The following is a 23389-nucleotide window of genomic DNA, read 5'->3' on the forward strand; positions in this document are numbered from 1 at the left end:
ATTTGATTGAGATCTAACAAGTACTCTTCCAGTTATACCTAATAATACGTATTTATACTACTTTACACGAAGAAAAATATAAAAGACATGTAGGTGAAGCAAGAAAAATTGTTGTGGCTGAGTCTAAGGAACAAAACGAACGCAACAGACAAGTTTTTTTTAATTTAAATACGGACAATGAACCAAGTTTGCAACTTATTATGAAGTTTATTTGCAATTAGCTAAAGGTAAAAAACCATTGCGCAGTTGCCATGGCTCATCGCTTCTGCAGCCAAAATTGGTGGACAAATTTGAATCTGTAGCATTATCTCACCAAATAGTTGCGCGATGAATAAATGATATTTGCGAATATGTTTCGAAAAAAATATGTGATTACATTATAGAATGGGAATATTATTCATTATGTTTGGTTGAACGGACCGACCAGATCTATCGGTCAATTAATAATTTTTATTCACTGCATTTCAAAAGATTTATCGATCGAATTAACGAAGAATCAATAAACGTATAAAGAAATGATTTCCGTGTATTTTTTAACCGACTTCAAAAAAAGGAGGAGGTTCTCAATTCGACTGTATTTTTTTTTTTTTTTATGTATGTTACATCAGAACTTTTGACTGGGTGGAGCGATTTCGACAAATTTTCTTTTAATCGAAAGGTGTTGTGTGCCAATTGGTCCCATTTAAATTTATTTGAGATCTAACAACTACTTTTCGAGCTGTATCTAATAATGCGTTTTTACTTGACGCTTTATTCGTCTACCTACGTTGTATTATACCGCATAACTTTCTATTGGATGTACCGATTTTAATAATTCTTTTTTTGTTAGAAAGGAGATATCCCAAGTTTAGTACCATGATAAGGAAACTAGGATCTGATGATGGGATCCTAGAGAAATCGAGGGAAACTCTCGAAAATCCGCAATAACTTTTTACTAGGTGTACCGATTTTGATAATTCTTTTTTTGTTGGAAAGAAGATATTCCTAGTTTAGTACCATGATAAGGAAACCAGGATCTGATGATGGGATCCCAGAGAAATCGAGGGAACTTCTTGAAAATCCGCAATAACTTTTTATTAGGTGTACCGATTTTAATGATTTTTAATTTAATCGAAAGCCGATGTTTATCATGTGGTCACATTTAAATTTCATCGAGATCTGATAACTACTTTTTGAGTAATCTTTGATAATGCGTTGTTACTTGACTATTTTTTCGTCGATCTACGTTGTATTACTCGTCGATGTAATTGAAGTCGGTTTTTTTTTCGTTCGCGAGCAAACACAATTATTTAACTAGAAAATTAAAAAAAAAAACTACGGCCTGGAGGGCTTTTGTAGTAAATTTAATTAGTCCGCGAAGTTATGAAGTTTGGACAGCCCTGTTTTAGGACATTACAATAAAAATATATTGTGATTTGTTTGCGTCACAATATATTAGTATAATCAGCATACCTAATTGATAAAAATTACGATTATACAAAAATATGATGTAAAGATAAACTACTTAAACACAACTTTCCGGCTTCGCAATATACGATAAGAGATAACATTTGAGAGGATACTTTGGTTCATTTTGGCCGGGGACCAAATCTCAAAAAAAATAAATAATCAAAAATACAATAAAATAAAATTCTTCTTCTGGCCAAAGTGCAAGAGACAGCAAGAGTAACTTGAGCCGGCCTTCGTGTTCTTTTTAACCGACTTCCAAAAAAGGAGCAGGTTCTCAATTCGATTGTATTTTTTTTATGTATGTTACTTCAGAACTATTGACTAGGTGGACCGATTTCGACAAAAAATTTCTTAATCGAAAGATGGTGTGTGTCATTTGGTCCCATTTAAATTTGATTGAGATCTAACAACTACTTTTCGAATTATATCTAATAATGCGCTATTCTCTTTCCAACAAAAAAAGAATTATCAAAATCGGTACACCCAGTAAAAAGTTATTGCGGATTTTCAAGAGTTTCCCTCGATTTCTTTGGGATCCCATCATCAGATCCTGGTTTCCTTATCACGGTACTAAACTAAGGATATCCCCTTTCCGATAAAAAAAGAATTATCAAAATCGGTACATTCAGTAGAAACTTATGCGGTATAATACAACGTAGGTCGACGAAAAAAGCGTCAAGTAAAAACGCATTATTAGATATAACTCGAAAAGTAGTTGTTAGATCTCAAATAAATTTAAATGGGACCAATTGACACACACCACCTTTCGATTAAAAAAAAATTGTCGAAATCGGTCCACACGGGCAAAAGTTCTGATGTAACATACATAAAAAAAATACAGTCGAATTGAGAACCTCCTCCTTTTTTGGAAGACGGTTAAAAAGAATGGAGACTCTTCCATCGATGTCGATCTGGAGTAGCCGACCGGGAAGTACCTCAATCAGAAAATCACAGGCAAATAATACAGAACTATTACCAGTAACTGCCCGCAAGTGTTCCTGAGGTGAGTAAGGCGGCCAGCAGGGCTATTCTGTAAATAACCATTTCGATATCGAGCTTCACCTGAGTGACAGCGCTCACTTCGAAAGCGAACCCACTTGACCTTGGTTTGGAATTCTGTAAACATTCCGTACGCACAAGCGATGTGAAGTGAGTGTCGAATCGAAGGGCGGCAATTTAGAGCTGTGTTTATTTTTTCGATATTCTTTTCTTATGACTTTATTTTAGACTATGTGCATGAAGTCAAGTGTCGAATCAAGTCTCGAATTGTGATGTATGAAGCGGTAAATCCTCTTACAGAATACCGAATTCATACTATTAAATGTCAACGTTCTCACGCAACAGGGCTCAACTCGTCGCCGCACTCACAAGTGTGTCGCTACGGGACTGTCGAGTTTTAATGAATACCAATTTGATATCTCACCGCGGATTCCGCTGTCGAGACACGAAAATGTTCTTACAGAATAGCACTACAGAGCTCTTGGATAGGCTACGGTAACCGGTTACTATCAGGTAGTCCTAACGCTTGTTTGCCATCATAGAGTATAGAAAAATCCGCTAATCCAAGCTGCAATTCTTCTTCTAAATTAAGGATTTTGCTTTGTGGGACGACAGCAAATCAAAAAAAAAACCAACTTCAATTACATCGACAAGTAATACAATATAAGTAGACAACAAAAATCAACAAATGCACTAGTCGTTACTACGATGTTCGAGGGTTCCCCTCGATTTCTCTAGGATTCCATTATCAGATCTGAGTTCCTTATCATGGTACTCTTGGGATATCTCCTTTCCAACAAAAAAGAATTCGGTTCAAACGATGAAGTTATCCTAATAAAAACAAATTATATGAGCTTATAGATTATTTAAATGCAGTGCCGGATTTATATTTTTTATGAGTGTCATCATTACAGCCTATACAGTCCACTGCTGGACATAGGCCTCCACAAGTTTACGCCAAAAATAACGTGAACTTATGTGTTTTGCCCATAGTCACCGCGCTGGGCAGGCGAGTTGGTGACCGATGAGTGTAGTGTTTATGAGTGTAGGCCACTTTATTTCTGCCGCGCCATCTACATACCTTTCTAAAATAATAATTTTCATTTCATTCATCATTCATTTGTAGTAAAGGGGCCTTCACTACAAATGGAAAATTATTATTGAAATAAACGAATGAGAGTTAAATAAACGAATTAATTAGTCATTAAGAAAGAGAGCGTAAAAAAGAAACAAAATATACATCAACGGTGCGACAAAGCCAATACTGCGGTCACCAACTCGCCTGCCCAGCGTGGTGACTATGGGCAAAACACATGAGTTCACGTTATTTTTGGCGTAAACTTGTGGAGGCCTATGTCCAGCAGTGGACTGTATAGGCTGCAATGATGATATACATCAAGATCTGCCGCCCCTAGGCCGCGGCCTATACGGCCTATTTATAAATCCAGGACTATTTAAATGTAATACTTAGTACCTAACCTTAGGACATAAATTTCTTTTTAAATTTTTGGCAATTGGTTAGACGTAACCTAAAGTGATTATCACCGCAGTGAATTCATCACAATTTCGATTTTAGCTAAAGTCCATATGTATAGAACATAAGATTCCTTCGTAAACGACGCACATATTTGAAATGATATATTCAACACTAAATGAAATCACTGTAGATAAGGTTTTTGAATAAATAACGCGGCGCGTCGGCTGCGAACTCAAACACCATGCAGACCGCAGTAGTGTTGTTGGCCGCGCTGGCGCTGGCGGGCGCGCAGCACTCGCCCAACGCGGAGCTCGTCGAGCAGCTGTTCGGCGGCGCGGGCTCGCGACACTCCACCAACATCGTGGTGGACGCTCTCCTCGACGTCGTGAGTACATGTATTCACTTTGATTTTTTTTTATATCACTAGGTCGGCAAACAAGCGTACGGCTCACCTGATGGTAAAATATTACCGTAGCTTATAGACGCCTGCAACACCAGAAGCATCGCAAGCGCGTTGCCGACCCAATCCCCAATCCCCCCCCCAGGAGCTCTGGTCACCTTACTCACCAACAGGAACACAATACTGCTTGAAAACAGTATTATTTAGCTGTGATCTTCTGTAAGGTCGAGGTACTACCCCAGTCGGGCTGCTCCATATTTTGAGCAGGAAATTCCTGCTGTGCCCTACCTCAGTTCAATTATTTATATGAAAATGCCCATCTGAATTGTACTTATAATATATACTATGTGACGTTATTTGTAATATATTAACAGTAAGCATAACGTCTTAGAACGCAAACCTACCCTAACCTAATAGTAGGTACCTACTGCGAGACTAGTGCCGCGTGTTGTAGATTCGATTCCTGCCTGACTCTAGGTTTAATATTTGGATTCATGTATTTATATATGTGTTATTTCCATGTAATATTTATAATGTACTATTTCCATTTATCAAAAAAAAAAAAATAGCCTTAGCAGTCAGCTGTTATCTATAACTCAAGCATTAAATTGCTTACTTTAGAAACAGACGACCGCGTGTGTAATGTGTAGATATTTATTTATTAACAATTTATAATATAAGTATATACAAAACACTACCAACAAATCAAATCTAAAATTACTTTATTCAAGTTCACTTTAATTAGACTTTAAATTTTCAAGTAATGTAATTGTTTGGTTATTAAAATTTTGACTATTTAGCCCGGGCTCGTCCGCAAGTACGGCTACCCGGTGGAGGTGCACGACGTGCTGACGCTGGACGGCTACATCACGCGGGCGCACCGCATCCCGCGCGGACGCGACGCGCACAGCGCGCCCGGCCCGCGCCGCGTGGCGCTGCTGGTGCACGGCCTCATGTGCTCCTCGGCGGACTTCGTCGTGCTCGGACCTGGGAACGCTCTCGGTAAGCTCCGCAGTTACTCTTTATCTTTGATTTACTTTCCCACAATCGTCTACACGACTAGTACTTTTACTACGTTCACTTATTTTGAAGTTCTATATTGGTTAACACATAATATTCTTATTTTGTTCGTTCAGCGTACGTGCTCGCGGACGCCGGGTATGACGTGTGGCTGGCCAACGCACGCGGCAACTACTATTCGCGTCGACACTTATTCTTAAATCCCAACGACCGCGAGGGACTCGATTTCTGGAAATTCAGCTGGGATGAAATAGGCAACCGAGATTTATCGGCCCTCGTCAACCACATCGTACGAACCACGGGCGAACAGAAGATGCACTACATCGGCTATTCCCAGGGAACCACGGCGTTCCTTGTGTTGAACGCTTTGCAGCCACAATTTAATGAAAGGTTCTATTCCTTCCAAGCTCTCGCTCCGGCTGCGTTTAACGAAAATGGACAAAACTCAATAAGAGACATTTTTGTGCACTTTGAATTTATTTTAGAGGTATCATATTAATCTTTACTCAATGTGTTTTTGTTTGATGCTAACATGTGTTACGAGTATAACTTAAAAACATGTTTTTTGTAGGCCGTAGCATTCAGCCTAGGCTTTGGTGAAATAATGGGAGGAGAGGGTTGGCGAGAGACTATCGCAGGCTTAGGATTAGCACTATGCAACGACCAGTCACCACTACAGCCACTTTGCGCCAGCGTTATCATGGGCGGTGGTGACCTTGAACATTTCAACAAGGTAAAACAGCTAAATCCCATAAAAATATCTATCAATTATTAAATTTTGTTCAACGTCTTTCTTTATATGGGTTCGTACTTTCAGACGATGTTGCCCGTATTTCTGGGTCACAATCCTGCTGGTGCTTCGATACGTCAGATCATTCACTACAGTCAGGTTCAGCGCTTCAGGCGCTTCGCCCGCTACAATCACCTGAACCCCGTTGACAACTTGCTCAGTTACGGCTCCTTCACTCCACCCGAATATGATGTGTCCAAGATTACTGTACCATCGTACTTGTACTATGGCAAGAACGACGCTCAATCCAACTACAACAACGTGCTTCTTCTCGGCGAACGCTTGGGTAACACGGCTGGTATTTATCAAATAGAACGCGAGTCTTTCAACCACTTCGACTTCATATGGGCAGCAGACGCCAGGGTGCAGCTGTACGACAAGCTAGTGGAAATTATGAAGGCTGTGGAGAGTTCGCAATAGACTTTACTGATGCACCGCTTTATACTGATAGTTACCTGATTAGTGTGTATTATATAGTTGTAAGATAATTGTAAATAATTAAAGTTTTACATTTTCACCAAAAATACATATAACCATTTTTCAAAATAAAAATAATGAAGTCCTTCCGGTTCCTTCCGTTTAATAATAATTGCCTACTTGGTTGCTTTGGGTCCTTTTTTAATGGTCAAATAAAAACGAATATAACTTAGGATTGTTGAATTTGTAACAATCATTTAATTGAAACATTTATTATTTGATAGAATTTTGCCCGTTTAGCAATTAAAAGCATAAAGTAGTAAAGAAAATAAAACACTAAAATGTTGTATTAAGTTTATAGATTTTTTATTTTAAAATAAAATAAAATAAATAATTAATAATAAATAATTTAAAATTTTAATTTGTAGTCTTTCGACTAATTGGAAGCTCCTTTTCTATATTTGCAGGGCGCGGGCGTAGGTTATACTCGCACTCTTTACAATATTATGTAGGTAGTACTTAAAAAGATTATAACGAAATTGTAACGTCCACCGAACACGTGTCTATCGTGTGGCGGAGGGAGTAACTCAGAGCAGTGCCTAGGACTTGCGACCCAGGTGTAGGTTTAAGGAGGCCCCCTTTGAGATACGTATCAACGCTCACCTTCACTGCTCGAGTTATCCGCCATAATATGTAACAATTAATTCGTATGCACAAATTAATTATCGAATGAGTCTAGGTTAAGCTACTAGCAGGATACAACAAATGTATCGTGCCAAGCAAGAGCCAAGACTGCCTTAGCGGCGGTTGCACTATTCGTTTTATACACGTCAGAATAACTCGAGTAATATAATAAATGAGGGTAGATGACTTATCGAACGATGTGCTAGGTGGCACGATCGTTGCATCTGTTGCTTATAAATTCCTTTCTAATTGCGTATGACGGCGCTAGTGTTGACACGGCCATCCTGCTAGCACACGCCCTCGTGTGATGGTCAGCCTGGAGTAGAAGAAAAAGCTACAACAGTGCCTTGTACCACTCAGTCAAACTCAACGTAAAAGGAAAAACTTTACAATAATCTCAATCATAACTAATCACTACAGATAAATAGCCATGTACCATCAACGTCATCACAACCAATACTATAGACTTCGACAACAAGTTACAACCAAACTTACAGAAATCCCCGAGTAAATACCTCTAACACCACGGCTTTCTTGCCGAAGAGCAATCACAGTACTCTATCACAACAACGGTCTCCACGACCTCCGCCAGAGTTAAACGCACATCGCTCACCCACGGACCTGAGTCTGACAAGTTACACGTAACACGTGTAATGTGCCCTTCGGAGGTTGAACGCTGCTCACGTCCACGCGCCGCTCGCTGCGTGCTGCGCCGGCTTCACTGTTGATACAAGTGATCGACAATACAAGCGATTTTCGGGCAACATCAACTATGTAACGTCTAAAATAGCTAGCTAAACCCTGACAATCGCATGACCTCGTGCGTCCATGTCGTGCATCCACCAACTCGGCGTTACTCCTCCCGACCTATACAACAGTAACGAGTGACTTTAATAACTGTTCGGCTATTCCTGACCAAAACGCTGAGACCGTAATGCACTAGCGGGTCGGGCGTACTAGGCCCCTTCATCCCTTCCTAACATAGCGTGGCCCGGGCGTACGTGGCCCCTTCAACCAGCTTACCAACCGTGGGTCGGGCGTGCTAGGCCCCTTCGCCCCTACTCTATAGCGTGGCCCGGGCGTACAAGGCCCCTTCAACCAGCTTACCAACCTTGGGTCGGGCGTGCTAGGCCCCTTCACCCTCACTCTGTAGCGTGGCCCGGGCGTACAAGGCCCCATCAACCAGCTAACAACCGTGGGTCGGGCGTGCTAGGCCCCTTTACCCTCACTCTGTAGCGTGGCCTGGGCGTACAAGGCCCCTTCAACCAGCTAACAACCGTGGGTCGGGCGTGCTAGGCCCCTTCACCCTCGCTCTGTAGCGTGGCCCGGGCGTACAAGGCCCCTTCAACCAGCTTACTAACCGATAAGAATACAACAGAATGACCGAAAAGAACTAAAATACCGACGTACCCACTAATAAAAGAAAATAAAACGATGATCGTTGTACCCACTAATCACCACCAAATATTGCAACTAACTTGCACACTAGCTAAAAACAGATGTATCGTCAGGAGGTGGGCCTATAACTTCAGCTACTTTCTGAAATAGCTGCCATACCGGAAGCGTAGAGAAACATTTCTTCGTTCAATGTAACTAACTGAATTAGTTAAATTTTGAAAGTGGGGGTGGATCTCATCCCACTTCTGATGTAGTCTTTCGACTAATTGGAAGCTCCTTTTCTATATTTGCAGGGCGCGGGCGTAGGTTATACTCGCACTCTTTACAATATTATGTAGGTAGTACTTAAAAAGATTATAACGAAATTGTAACGTCCACCGAACACGTGTCTATCGTGTGGCGGAGGGAGTAACTCAGAGCAGTGCCTAGGACTTGCGACCCAGGTGTAGGTTTAAGGAGGCCCCCTTTGAGATACGTATCAACGCTCACTTTCACTGCTCGAGTTATCCGCCATAATATGTAACAATTAATTCGTATGCACAAATTAATTATCGAATGAGTCTAGGTTAAGCTACTAGCAGGATACAACAAATGTATCGTGCCAAGCAAGAGCCAAGACTGCCTTAGCGGCGGTTGCACTATTCGTTTTATACACGTCAGAATAACTCGAGTAATATAATAAATGAGGGTAGATGACTTATCGAACGATGTGCTAGGTGGCACGATCGTTGCATCTGTTGCTTATAAATTCCTTTCTAATTGCGTATGACGGCGCTAGTGTTGACAAATTCATTTCAAAGTTCGATGATAATTATGTTTACTACACATTACACGCAGTCTGTGTTGAGACATCGTAGTTAACGTACGTATGTGTTCTGAGGAACGGGGTCAGAGACTCTCAAAGTTTTTTTTTTCTCTTTGTTTTTGCTTGCATCATGTTCAGGTGTGCTGGTTGTAACTCCGAAAGTCGGGATGTGGCGCAATGCAGTGCTTGTTCACGTTGTTTTGATTTTAACTGTGCAGGCATAACCGAAGTGGGTTACAGAAAGCTAGGTGACAGAAAATCTAACTGGAAATGCCTGGGATGCAAAAGCGGTACTCAAAATGTCGGTCAACATGCTTTGCTATCTTCACCGTCTGGTACCAAGACTATAGATTTGGATAGCATGTATAGTGAGCTAAAAAAGATGTCTAAACGAATGTCCATCTTAGATACTTTAGCTGAAGACATGAAATCCATCAAAGCAGAAATACAAGATCTTAAATCTTCCGTGGATTATGCTCATGAAACTGTCAAGGCCTTTTCCGATAAATTTTCGGACATGGAAACACGCTTAGAGTTATTAGAGAATGACCGACCTGAGTTACTCTCCCTGAAAAAACGAGTGGAGCAGATGGAATCAACTTTGAAAGATAATGAACAGCGTGCACGCTTGAATAATGTCGAAATAAAAGGTATCCCACAGAAAAGCTCGGAAAATTTATTAGATATTGTAACAAAAATTGGAACTGTGGTGAACTGTAACATTTCAAATAGCCAAATAAATTATATATCTAGAATACCAACAAGAAATGAAAAAGAAAAGGACAGTAAAACTATTATTGTAAGTTTCAATAATCGCTATATAAGAGATAACTTTGTGGCTTCCGCCCGGTCGCACAAATCACTAACTCCAAAGGATCTGCAACTTCAAGGAGATGGAAGAATATTTATTAATGATCACTTGACACTAGATAATAAATTGCTGTTAAATAAAACAAAGATATTGGCCAAAGAAAAAGGTTTTATGTATGTCTGGGTCAAATATTCTAAAATATGGATCAGAAAAAACTCAGAATCGCGAGCCTTTTTTATAAAATCAGAGTTAGACCTACTCAAATTAACAAACTAAAATCAAAACTATTAATGTTAATATGTTTGAGAAACGCTATAAACATTATTACGCACCGAACGAATTCTTTTGTTCGCCGGACACTCAAGGACATATTAGACTCGACCAACACACCATTGCGTTTGTCTACCCTCAGTGATTTATTTTTTGCTTTGTTTTTAAGATTTCGTATATTGGAGTGTCGTACTTATTCCGCATACAGTAAAATTCTATATTCTATGCGTTTTGCGGTTTGTGGATCTTTTTATTTAATACGTGTGTATGAAGAAAATATACAAATTTACATTGATTGTTATGCACATAATTTTATTGCGATTGTAAAAATTAATTTTTTGATTTATGCACTGGCAAATATGGAAACATTATTACTTAGTTTCTTGTTGATTGTAAAAATTAATTTCTTGATTTATGTACTTCTTAATATGGAAACATTATTACTTTGTACCACCAGATTTTATCGCGTTATTAATAAAAAGTTATTCTCGTCATTATATTATCATATTATAATTACTATAACAGTTTTAAATAAAATATTGAAATTTCATATTGGTCAGTGTTCTTGTTTGTGTGTTGCTGTAGTGGTATGTGTTTGCAGATTCCTGTGGTTGATTTGTTACTGTTTATTATGTAATAATAATTATAAAAACATTGGCGATGTCGCTATGGCTTACCATATTTATAACTTAAGATATAAATGGGAGCTTAGAATTTGTACGTGTGAGTATTATATTATGTATGTGTGTATGTTTCTTGACCGTGATATCTTGCGTATGTCACGATGGTTAATTTATCACATGCGGACACTATTTTATAAGAAAGAATATGTTATTATACTTATTAATAGATCTTATTGTTATATTATTATTCTTATACTACACAACACGTTTTGGATTACACCGTTGTTATAAGATATCGATTATAAATGACTACGTTAAAGATTTACCACCAAAATGTTAGGGGGTTGCGCACGAAGACACATACGTTTCTTAGAAATGTTTTACAGAAATCCTTTGATGTTATTACATTAACAGAAACGTGGCTTATCGATGGTATAAATGATTCGGAGATTTTTGACTATCGTTACCTAGTGTGGCGACGAGATAGAGATTATTCTCGGACGGGTCAGTTGAGGGGTGGAGGTGTGCTCATTGCTGTCAAAAAGGACTTAATAACGGATGGATGTAATAACTGGTGCTCATTGGCGGAAGATGTGTGGGTTGTACTAACTTTAAGGAACTCGCAGACAACACATAAATTATATATATGCACTGTATACATCATTGGAGAAAATCGTGGCTATTCATTGGGGGAACAATTAGTTAATTTTTCAGAAAAATTTTCAGCTAACTCGTCAGCTACATAACATGCAGTCGGAGACATGCACAAAGAGAGAATGATTTGACTTATCCTTCAATTTCATGCCTCCGACTGCATATTATCTACGACGTTGCATAAAGTTTCGAAGGACTACCGTATTAATATATTTTAAATGTACAGCACAAAATGTTTGATATTGTTTCTATTTATTTCGCTGACTTTGTGTGCATATTGAATTTTTATCTTGTTCCAGCTTTTTCAGTTGATTTTCTATTAGTTGTTCTTCACGCAGGCGGGTTTTTTTTTTTTAATTATTATTTTATTTATGCCTTTTTAGTCAGACAAATTACGTAATCGGTTCAATTAATTAAAAAAGTTTACATCATGTGGTTAATTAAGTAAATTTTTAGGGTCAAGAGAACTGATAGCAAGCCCGGAGAAAGATCTCACTCTGCTCAAAGCAACGTAAGCCTGACCTTTAGCAAATAGGTGACTGCTTAAATCAACAACTATTAGTTTTAATATAATGAAATTATTATTAAAATTATTTGTTTGTATTTGGTATTATGTATTTGTTATTAATTTTATTAATGTAATTGTAAATTGGTGTGACATTTATTAATTTTTATTTGTAATTTTAGTTGTATGTTTTTTTTAACCATTGTATTTTATTTGAAAGGCTACACCCCGAAGTTGATCGTCGCCTAGGAGGCGAGTTTGACATGGCATAGGCGTGCGAAAGAGCAAAGTCCACATTTTTTAAACTTTAATATTGTATTTCTGTCTTAGTATTACGGTAATAATAAACATGATATACCTTTTTAAAATCCTTGTATTGTGCCCTTCAATTTGATACCCATATTGTAGTATTCGAGAAAAAAAATTTTTTTTTCATTAAATACAATGGCTTCGCACAGCCGCCATGTTTGATTTTTTTTAATGTCACCTATCTAAGAACACTTGGGCAGCAAAGACAAACCTAACGATACCTCAGTTATGTAAATCCGTTTAGTGGTTCTGGAAATATGAGGTAGTAAAGAATATTACATACATACATACATACAAGATACGCGCGAAAAACATAACCCTTCCTTGGCAGTCGGGTAAAAATATAAAAACATTACTGATTTAAATACATTTATTTTGCTAAGAGAACGTGCTAAGATCATAGAAAAAGAATGTTACCAAGCTTACATTGCGAAAATTGAAAACAATATCGTTAAAAATCCGAAATCATTTTGGTCATTCATTAAAAATAAAAAACAATCGTCAGTTTACCCATCCGTGATGTCATATGGTGGCGACTCGTTGAGTTCTGGTGAGTCAATATGCAATAAGTTTGCTGAATACTTTCAATCGAATTTTCAGCAACCGTCTACGTGTGATATAATGTCTCCCGATCTTACACCTTCATCGGAGGTCGTCGTAGATATAGCTAACATTGAAGTACTTGATAATGATGTACTTGAACTTCTTAATTGTATAGACTTGAGTAAACCAGCAGGACCTGATCATATTCCTCCATTATTTATAGTTTCGTGTGCAAAGAGTTTAAAGACACCGTTAGCATTATTGTTCAGACTTTCATTGGAGACCGGTACAGTGCCCGATATTTGGAAATCTGCATTCGTAACGCCAATACACAAGAAAGGTCCAAAAAATATAGTGGAAAACTACAGACCAATTTCCAAATTGTGTCTTTTTGCTAAAGTTTTCGAAAGAGTCGTGCACAAACAAGTATATGCTCATATCAAGTGTATTCTAAATGAACAACAACATGGTTTCGTTAAGAATAAATCAACTACTTCTAATCTTCTTATATGCAGTGATTTCTTAACAGAACATATGTCTAAAGGTTACCAAGTAGATGTAATCTACACAGATTACAGTAAGGCATTTGATAGAATTGATCATAAAATGCTATTGCGTAAGCTTCAAATGGTTGGTATCCGAGGTAATCTATACAGGTGGTTTTCGTCATATATTAAAAATAGATGTCAAACAGTGGTTCTTAACGGATATACGTCATCATCGCTGTTTATACCCTCCGGTATCCCTCAGGGCTCGATTCTGGGTCCTCTCTTATTTAATATATTCATAAATGATATTTCACATTGTTTTAATCATTCTAAGATTCTTTTATATGCAGACGACATGAAAATTTTCTGTCCTATTCGCACTCAAAGAGATGCATATTGTTTGCAACTTGATCTTCAGACTTTTGAGGCATACTGTCAGCTTAATAATCTTGATTTAAACGTAAATAAATGCTTTGTCTGCACTTTTACTCGTAGTTTAACACCACTAGCAACCTTCTACTTTCTGAAGGGGTCAGCGTTAACTCGAGTTGCTGCTATAAAAGATTTGGGAGTCATCTTTGATTCTAAATTACGGTTCGATAATCACATTGACACGATTGTTTCTAAAGCATCAAAGGCTCTAGGCTTTGTTATGAGACTTTCTTCAGAATTTAAGAATATAAAAACATTAAAAATATTGTATTGTGTATTTGTGCGCAGCCACCTCGAATACGCGTCCGAAGTTTGGAATCCCATGTACGCTACATACATTAATCGCATTGAAAGTATCCAAAAACGCTTTCTTCGCCATCTGCAATTTAAATGTCAAATATTCGACACTAGTTATGAATCAAGATGCCAGCGGCATCATATCCTTCCTCTGTATCAGCGCAGGCAAATGAGTGATATAATTTACCTTTCTAAATTGTCGAATGGGTTATTGGATAGTCCTGAGCTCTTGGCAAAGGTTGGATTAAATGTACCATATTATACACGCGGGAACAAACATATGCTTTTACACGTACCATTTGCATCCACAAATTATAGAAAGAATTCATTTACTATTCGTGCTTGTAGGTCTTTCAACTTGATTTCCAGCGAGTGTGATATTGATTTATATCACACTACTTCTGCTAAATTAAAGCAATTACTAAATAAACGCTTTTTCTGTCAAAGCTTTGTTAACAAAAAGTTTAAAATTAACCGAACAATACAACCTACAAACACAGAACTTTGTTTGCTCACATTTTTTTTCTTTTCTTTATGAACAATTTTATGAATACTGTTTAATATTTTAATTTCCTACTTGTCCAACACAACACTATTGTTAATTTATTGCTACACGTGGAAACTTGTCAATGGCCTTCTGTTGTTATAATTTATGTTATTGTTAATGTTAGCTGTAAGTTTCCCAAATAAAATAAAATAAAAAAATAAAAATAAAATTAGACACTAGACTATACATTAGACACCGTATAGCTATCATACATGACTATACATAAGAATGTTACGCTTTATTTAAAGTTACGGACATTTTTTTGCCGGCTAGGGTACCCCTCCTCAACGCCCTATAAGGAACTTCCTAGATAGCATATTTGTTCCAAAAAGGTTACAAATCAATCAAAGGTGACAAATCAATCCCCTTTTTTTTTATGTCACTATTTCGGCAAACAAGCGTACGGCTCACCTGATGGTAAGAGATTACCGTAGCTTATAGACGCCTGCAACACCAGAAGCATCGCAAGCGCGTTGCCGACCCAATCCCCAATCCCCCCAGGAGCTCTGGTCACCTCACTCACCAACAGGAACACAATACTGCTCGAAAGCAGTATTATTTAGCTGTGATCTTTTGTAAGGTCGAGGTACTTCCCCAGTCGGGCTGCTCCATATTTTGAGCAAGAAATTCCTGCTGTGCCTTACCTCAGTTAAAACAGTGTGAACCCATTCAAAATCATTAATCATTATGTATATCTAACTTCAGTTGATCAGAGCACCCACTTCCTGTTCGGTCTCACCGACTCATACCAGTTTAAATTAAATAACTTTTTAACACAATAGTAATTATTTAAGGAAGCTTACACACTCCCTAAGAGTTTATATAATTACTAGCTTCCCGCCCCGGCTTCGCACGGGTATTTAACAAAAATTTCCCATCCCAATGTTTTTTTTAAAATAACTTCTATCCTTATCGTTTCGAAATCGCTTGTTTCGCTGTTCAAATCGAACTAACTCTGGCGGGCGACACCGGGCTCTTATATATTATATAGAGAGCTAGGCTCTAGGATATTCGAGTAAGTTTGAGAATATTTTCTTTCTCACACCTTAGAGAATGTTCTTGATATTATCGTCCGCCGTAACAACAGGTTATGCAGCTGTAGCATACGTAGTAAAGGCGCGAAATTTAAAAACTTAAATTTTAAAATGTTTTCAGAACTAATTTGAATAACTAAAATTATGTCGCTTTAACTCCAAAACATAAGTTAGCTACTACTGTATAAATACATAAAATTCGATAACTTTATTATAGTAACAAATGTAATTTAAGACTTTATTAAAATTGGAATTTTAAATTTCGCGCCATTACTACACATGCTGCAATTGCTCGCAGCGTTTTTCGAAATTCAACCCAAATAATCGTTGTTGTGGAGGAAGTTCAAATACTTGACAACAGATGGCGCCACTTCACTTAATTTCCAAGTTGAAGGGTTGGAAAAGCCCTTATATCTTTAAAAACACGACCTTTAGTTAAAACGGGAACATTCTTGTTCGAGGGGGGATAAAGGGCTATCACACCATATCGACGGGTGCAAAGTAAAAAAGTTAACTACAATTTTGAGATTTTTTTTTATTGCAGTAACTAACTAAAAACTTTATATTTTACAACATGGCAAAATAAAAAATACAAATATCGCCTCATTTCTTGTACTTTTGTCAAGTAAAAGAAAACAACTACTACTGTTTTGTAAAATTACACGACGTACATGCGTTTGATAGAATTTTACTGATTATAAAGATAATTAGTAAGAAAAGAGAAAGTTTTGCAAAAGCTATTATTACCCTCGTTTACTTAAATATTAAAGGAACCATGTTTACAACAATTATTACTTTATATATTGCAAAGCTTCAAATTACCCTCTATTAATTTAATATTAAAATAACTATATCTTTAATGATCATTACTTATTAAAAGAACTGTATTTGAAATAATTATTATCATATATCAAATAGCGTCCAACTACCCTCCATTACTTTAATGTCAAAAGAAGCACATTTATGATACTTAATTATTACTTTATGCATAATATATTGTAAAGAATAAGGTAAATAAGACAAAGGAAATGGTAACCATTAGATTATATTATTATTGTCATATCATCATTATTACACAGTTACAAACTCACAAAAATAGTTATAATATGAATATAACTTAATAACTTGAATTTCAACATTATAAGAATTAAGAAATACATAGCATAGGTTACAAGGGTAAATAAAATATAAGCAGAACAACTAATTACATACTGGAAATGTAATAAAATACCTTATTGTACTTATCTTAGTCGTGGTCGGCGGCTCGTCAGGGAAAAGAGGGCTTTGCCTACCGACATACGATATTTATAACCTAGCCCAAGCCGTAATGTCAAATCATCTACATTTCACTGTTTTAAAGATTATAAATCAAGTGAAGTGTTGCCACCAGAAAAACTAAGTATAATTAAATTAAACAACGTTATAAAAATAATATTATATAAATAAAATATGTAGGAAAATTAATAATTATCTATTACGGCCATACTGACAGTACTTCGTCCACGAAGTACTACATTACACTACGATTGCTATTCACAATCAGTTCTTAGAGTAACTAGTACTTACCTATTACAAACAATATTTTGATAATTGATATTATATTAATTACAAAACATTCCCTTTTTTTTTAAAAAAAATTATATTTGTAAATTTAATACATATACAAACAAAATTCTGATAAATTACACAGCATTATTCTTGTTGCATTAAATTATATTAATACACATACAAACAATATTCTGATAATTAATATTGTATTTGCTACAACACATATTCTTGTTGCATTAACATTATATTTATATATACTTCACATAGGCATGTCAGTCCCATTCAACCGCTGTTGTTGAGATGGACTGACACCAAGTAAGTACTACTACAGCGAGCACTTGCCAACTACATAGACATACCAATCACATTCACCTGCTGCCTGTGAGATAATTGGTACCAAATAGAAGGCCGACCAGCAGAGGTGCCAATAACTATATACCAATGCCTGTACCCTAGACATGCTGATTCCATTCACCTTTTGTTGATGAGACTAATCAGCACCAAGATACGGCTTCAACTTAAAATGTATGTTTGCATATATTTATATATATGAAAGCAACTTAAAATTAATAGTATAACCTTAATAACTAACTATTACTAAATATAACAATTATAAATTTAAATCTATATATTTTTTGTCATAACAAATTATATACTATACTATAATTTCACATGGTATTTTCCATAATAATATTTCCATCTACCCATTCTCCAGGCCAAAATCGTAAATTTTCTTTTGCAACAATTATATTTCTTAAATTATTTGTACCATTCAGAGCATAGCGGTCATTAGAAAGAATCGAAGAAATTTCATAGGGACCTTTAAATTTCGATTTTAATTTGTCATTACGCCTATGATCCTGATTAACATAAACTAAATCACCTACATTATATGTTTTAGTATTTCTTCTAACCAAATCAAAACGTTGTTTAAATTTTTCTGCGATTTGTTGTAATCTATGCTTAGCTAGTTCACGATCAGCTCGCACATCAATTTTAGGTTCTAAGCAATCGTCATTCAGAACATCATTTAGACGAGCTTGTATCACGGGTATATTAGTTTCTACCCCAATCAACAAACGCAGAGGAGAAAACCCAGTAGATTTTTGTATGTTAGTATTAATAGACTGCTGTACCTTCCAAAGTACGTTCGGCCATTCTGATAATTCTTTACACATAGTACTCAGCATATTTATTACTGTGGACACATAACGTTCTACCTGACCGTTACTTCTAGGCGTACCAGTAGCTATCATGTGATGTTCAATATGTAGCTCTCGAAAGAGAGCTTGAATTCTATTAGAGCTAAAATTTGTTCCACGATCAGTGATAACTAATTTAGGTGTACCGAATAACGTAACTGTTTCCCTTATAATAGGTATCAACTCTTGAGCATTTAAAGTTTTAAGAGGTTTCAATAAACAAAATTTGGTGAACCCATCTACCAGTAATAAAATATGTTTGTACCCTTCCTGGGTCACTGGAAAGGGGCCAGTGCAATCTAAATGTATTATATGAAAGGGAATAGCAGTTTTATCAATTGGATGTAGCAATCCTTGCTTAGGACCAGAACACCCTTTTTTTTTCAGTGCAAACTAAACAATGAAAAATATATTTTTTGACAAAAGCTGACATGCCAGGAAACCAGAAATATTGTCTAATTTTATGTAAAACTTTATCGTACCCCACGTGACAGTTTTCATCGTGAAATAATTTTAATATGCTTAATCTATACCCTTTTGGTACGAACAATTTAGGTTCAGAGCTAGAATTTGTTTTATAGTGTAACAAACCATTTTTCATTAAGTATCTATTAGAATCTAAATCATCTGTTTGTAGCTGTGATATAAGAGTCTGTGTCTCGGGGTCGTTTTGTTGAGCCATTTTCAACCAAGATTGTGATTCATTATTATCATTAGGGGCCTCAATTAAATTAACTCTAGGGAAAGATTGACTACGATTTTGAAATGAAGACTTAATGGGGTTTCGGCTGAGAAAATCAACATGACTTATAAATTTACCCTTTTTATATACAATATTAAAGCGAAAGTCTTGCATAAAGGTCCACCAACGAGCGACTCTAGGGGATAAGTCTTTCTTTGTCATGGTTGATTTTATTGCATTGCAATCAGTAACAAGAGTAAATTCAATACCAAGAAGGTAAACTCTAAAGTGCTTAAGAGCATTATATATTGCTAATGTTTCCAAATCATAGGAGCAATATCGGGATTCTGCTGGACTTGTACGTTTGCTATAATATGCTACGACTTTATTCACCTTGTCAACCTTTTGTAAGAAAATTGCCCCATAACCTATTGAGCTAGCATCTGTGTGCAGTTCTGTAGGAAGCTTATGATCAAAGATAGTTAAAAGAGGTTCAGAAAATAAGTGGTCAATTACATATTTTCGAGCTGCATCTTGTTCTGGGCCCCACTCCCATTTTTGATTTGCTTTAATTAACCTGGTGATACAAGCAGTTTTTGAAGCGAAATCTGGTATAAATTTTCGGAAATAACTAGATAAACCCATGAACTGTCTGACTTGTTTGATACTACTGGGCACCGGTGAATTAGTTAAAGCAATAACTTTAGATTTACTAGGCCTCACACCAGCCCGAGATACATGTCTCCCCAAATACTCGATACTATCTACAAAAAAATAACATTTCTTTAGATTTATCCTAAAACCAGTAAGATCGAGTGCTGCGATGGTTTGTTCTAAGTAGTTGAGACCTTGTTCAATAGTATTAAATGGAATTAAGATGTCATCCATATACACTAACAAAAATTTTAAATGACATACTGCTTTAGAGATAGCTCTTTGGAACACTGATGGACCGTTACAAATACCAAAAGGCATTTTGAGGAATTCATAATGCCCGTCTGGCGTTACAAATGCTGTGTATTTGGTAGACCTACTAGATATGGGGATTTGATAGAATCCATTTTTCATATCTATTTTAATATAAAAGTTTGAATTTCCAAGCTTATCTATTTGGTCCTCAATAAGAGGGAGGGGGTACCTATCTTTTTCAATAAGTTTATTTAATGCTCTGTAGTCAATACATAGTCTATCACTTCCATCGCTTTTCCTTACAAGGAGGACGGGGCTAGCAAAAGAGGAATTACTTTCTTTGATTATCTGTTTATCTAACAAACCTTGTACTATTTCTTTGACCTTCTCCCTTTCTATGGGGGCTAACCTATATGGCCTATAATAAACAACGCTATCCTTTTTTAGTTTAATATCAAGCTCTCCAGTTTTAACATATCCAATGTCTTGCAAAACTGAGGGATATTTGTCAAAAATGGCTTTAATCATACTTTGCAATTCTAAATCTAAGTGAGTTATTGCCATTGAAAGCTCTGAAAATGAATCCGGAATTTGATCTCTCTCTAAATAATTTATTTTAAGACTAGAATTAAAAATTAGTTTTCTTACTAAACGAGAGCCTAAAGAATCAGTGACTATTTCAATATCAGGGCGTTGTACAGCGTTTCTACCTATTAGAAGATCGTACCCGCAATCTTTATCAGCAACTACATACATATCCAGTTCAATACACAAATCATCAAATTTAACGGGTGCTGTAATTTTCCCAAAAGCTTGTAAACTACCTTTACCTATTCCAGAAATATACAAAAAACATGGACTAAAATTACGACCTAGACGCTTTGCTACAGACTCTTTAATAATACTGCAATTAGCTCCAGTATCAACAAGAGAATCTATACTTATGTCGTAGATAGATACTTTTGTTGAAACTAATTCTGTTTTTCTAAAAAATTAATCTCATTTGCAACTGTAGCAGGGTTATTATCATTTTTAAGTCTATATCTACAAATGGATTCCTTATGTCCAGGTTTCTTGCAAAAAGTACAAATTTTGTTTATAAAATCGGATGGTATTTGTTCCCTTGTATTATTAATGTATGTGCGGGAGTCCTGTTTAAAACATTGCGCCTTAGTATGTCCTGATTTACCACACGAGTAACACCGTATATCGTTTAATCTAGTATCTATTTTAGTTCGTTTAGTAATGTTATTAGAAAAAAATTTTGAATCCCTACCACTATGCTCTAAAGGTCGTTTCTTAGTCTTAGCATATGAAGTGAATAGAGAAATTTGTTCAGAGGTAGTTTTAACATTACTATTAAATGATGCCATTCTTACATTAACATCCGATATACTACCACATATTAATTCAACTAATTGCAACTCGGTAAAAGCTATTTTCGTATTACGCAACAGTCTAATTTTTTCCCTTGCGTATTCGCAATAGGAGTCTGCACTTTCAGAACTATATGACACTGCCTTTTGAAGTTTTTCGGCCAGATTCTTTTTTTCGGGATACAAAGCGGTTAACTCTATGCGAAAATTTTCCCAGGAACGCCCGTCTACAGGATCCCAAGTCTCGAACCACAGTAATGCAGACCCTTTAAGGGCCTTACCTGCTTTAGCAACGGTAGTGATACTGCTCCAGCCAAATTCCCTCGCGAGAGACTCGATGTTGCTGCACCAAGACTCTGCACCCAGATCACTCGTGGCCGGGTCAAAAATAGGCAAAGCAACGTCGTCGTCTTTACTCCGACTCCCGGAGACAGCGTTCTTGATGGCCATGAGAAATTCTTGCATAGCCGAGAGATCCATTCTGGAAATACAATACATATTAGAACAGTGGACACTATCCCACTTCTGATGATAGAATTTTACTGATTATAAAGATAATTAGTAAGAAAAGAGAAAGTTTTGCAAAAGCTATTATTACCCTCGTTTACTTAAATATTAAAGGAACCATGTTTACAACAATTATTACTTTATATATTGCAAAGCTTCAAATTACCCTCTATTAATTTAATATTAAAATAACTATATCTTTAATGATCATTACTTATTAAAAGAACTGTATTTGAAATAATTATTATCATATATCAAATAGCGTCCAACTACCCTCCATTACTTTAATGTCAAAAGAAGCACATTTATGATACTTAATTATTACTTTATGCATAATATATTGTAAAGAATAAGGTAAATAAGACAAAGGAAATGGTAACCATTAGATTATATTATTATTGTCATATCATCATTATTACACAGTTACAAACTCACAAAAATAGTTATAATATGAATATAACTTAATAACTTGAATTTCAACATTATAAGAATTAAGAAATACATAGCATAGGTTACAAGGGTAAATAAAATATAAGCAGAACAACTAATTACATACTGGAAATGTAATAAAATACCTTATTGTACTTATCTTAGTCGTGGTCGGCGGCTCGTCAGGGAAAAGAGGGCTTTGCCTACCGACATACGATATTTATAACCTAGCCCAAGCCGTAATGTCAAATCATCTACATTTCACTGTTTTAAAGATTATAAATCAAGTGAAGTGTTGCCACCAGAAAAACTAAGTATAATTAAATTAAACAACGTTATAAAAATAATATTATATAAATAAAATATGTAGGAAAATTAATAATTATCTATTACGTTCAACTACCGCCTGGCCGCTTTTACGCAGTCCGCGCGGGGGGCGCACGTTCATTCCTGTTGTGTCATCAGTCAGATGTCATGTGCTTCGCCGGCCGGCAACAATGTTTCTTTGTTTTTGATTTTTACGTATTAAGGTTTGTGTGAAAGTGTTATCATAATAATAAACCATTTTAATACATCACAATTGACATGGCAAGACGTTTTCGGAAATTTTTGGAATTGGAAAGTCATACTTTTTACACTTACTGAAATATATGAAACATCTTTATTAAATCCAGGTTTATTAATTCCTATGTAGAAACGACTAAGTGGTAGTTAATTCAGTTGTCATATTTTTAAGCACAATATAGAGGCAGACAACTGCAATATCTCGTAAATTAAACATAAT

At 36.2% G+C, this 23389-nt stretch overlaps 1 protein-coding gene across 1 annotated transcript; it reads left to right on the plus strand.

The window, feature by feature from the left end:
- The first annotated feature begins 4166 nt into the window (after nt 1–4166).
- LOC123668518 (lipase 1-like) lies at nt 4167–6687 on the plus strand. Its single transcript, XM_045602254.1, has 5 exons — nt 4167–4310; nt 5126–5327; nt 5462–5832; nt 5917–6078; nt 6163–6687. The coding sequence occupies exons 1-5, from the start codon at nt 4167–4169 to the stop codon at nt 6553–6555; spliced, it is 1272 nt and encodes a 423-aa protein (XP_045458210.1). The 3' UTR covers nt 6556–6687.
- The last annotated feature ends 16702 nt before the right edge of the window (nt 6688–23389 follow it).

This window comes from Melitaea cinxia, chromosome 3 (assembly GCF_905220565.1).
Source record: "Melitaea cinxia chromosome 3, ilMelCinx1.1, whole genome shotgun sequence".
NCBI classification, from domain to species: domain Eukaryota; kingdom Metazoa; phylum Arthropoda; class Insecta; order Lepidoptera; family Nymphalidae; genus Melitaea; species Melitaea cinxia.

Excerpts from the sequence above, each read along its gene's own strand:
- LOC123668518 (XM_045602254.1), top strand. The coding sequence starts at position 4,167 with ATGCAGACCGCAGTAGTGTTGTTGGCCGCGCTGGCGCTGGCGGGCGCG. Across the intron at positions 5,833-5,916 it reads ACTTTGAATTTATTTTAGAG|GCCGTAGCATTCAGCCTAGG; the intron begins GTATCATATTAA and ends TGTTTTTTGTAG. Across the intron at positions 6,079-6,162 it reads ACCTTGAACATTTCAACAAG|ACGATGTTGCCCGTATTTCT; the intron begins GTAAAACAGCTA and ends TCGTACTTTCAG.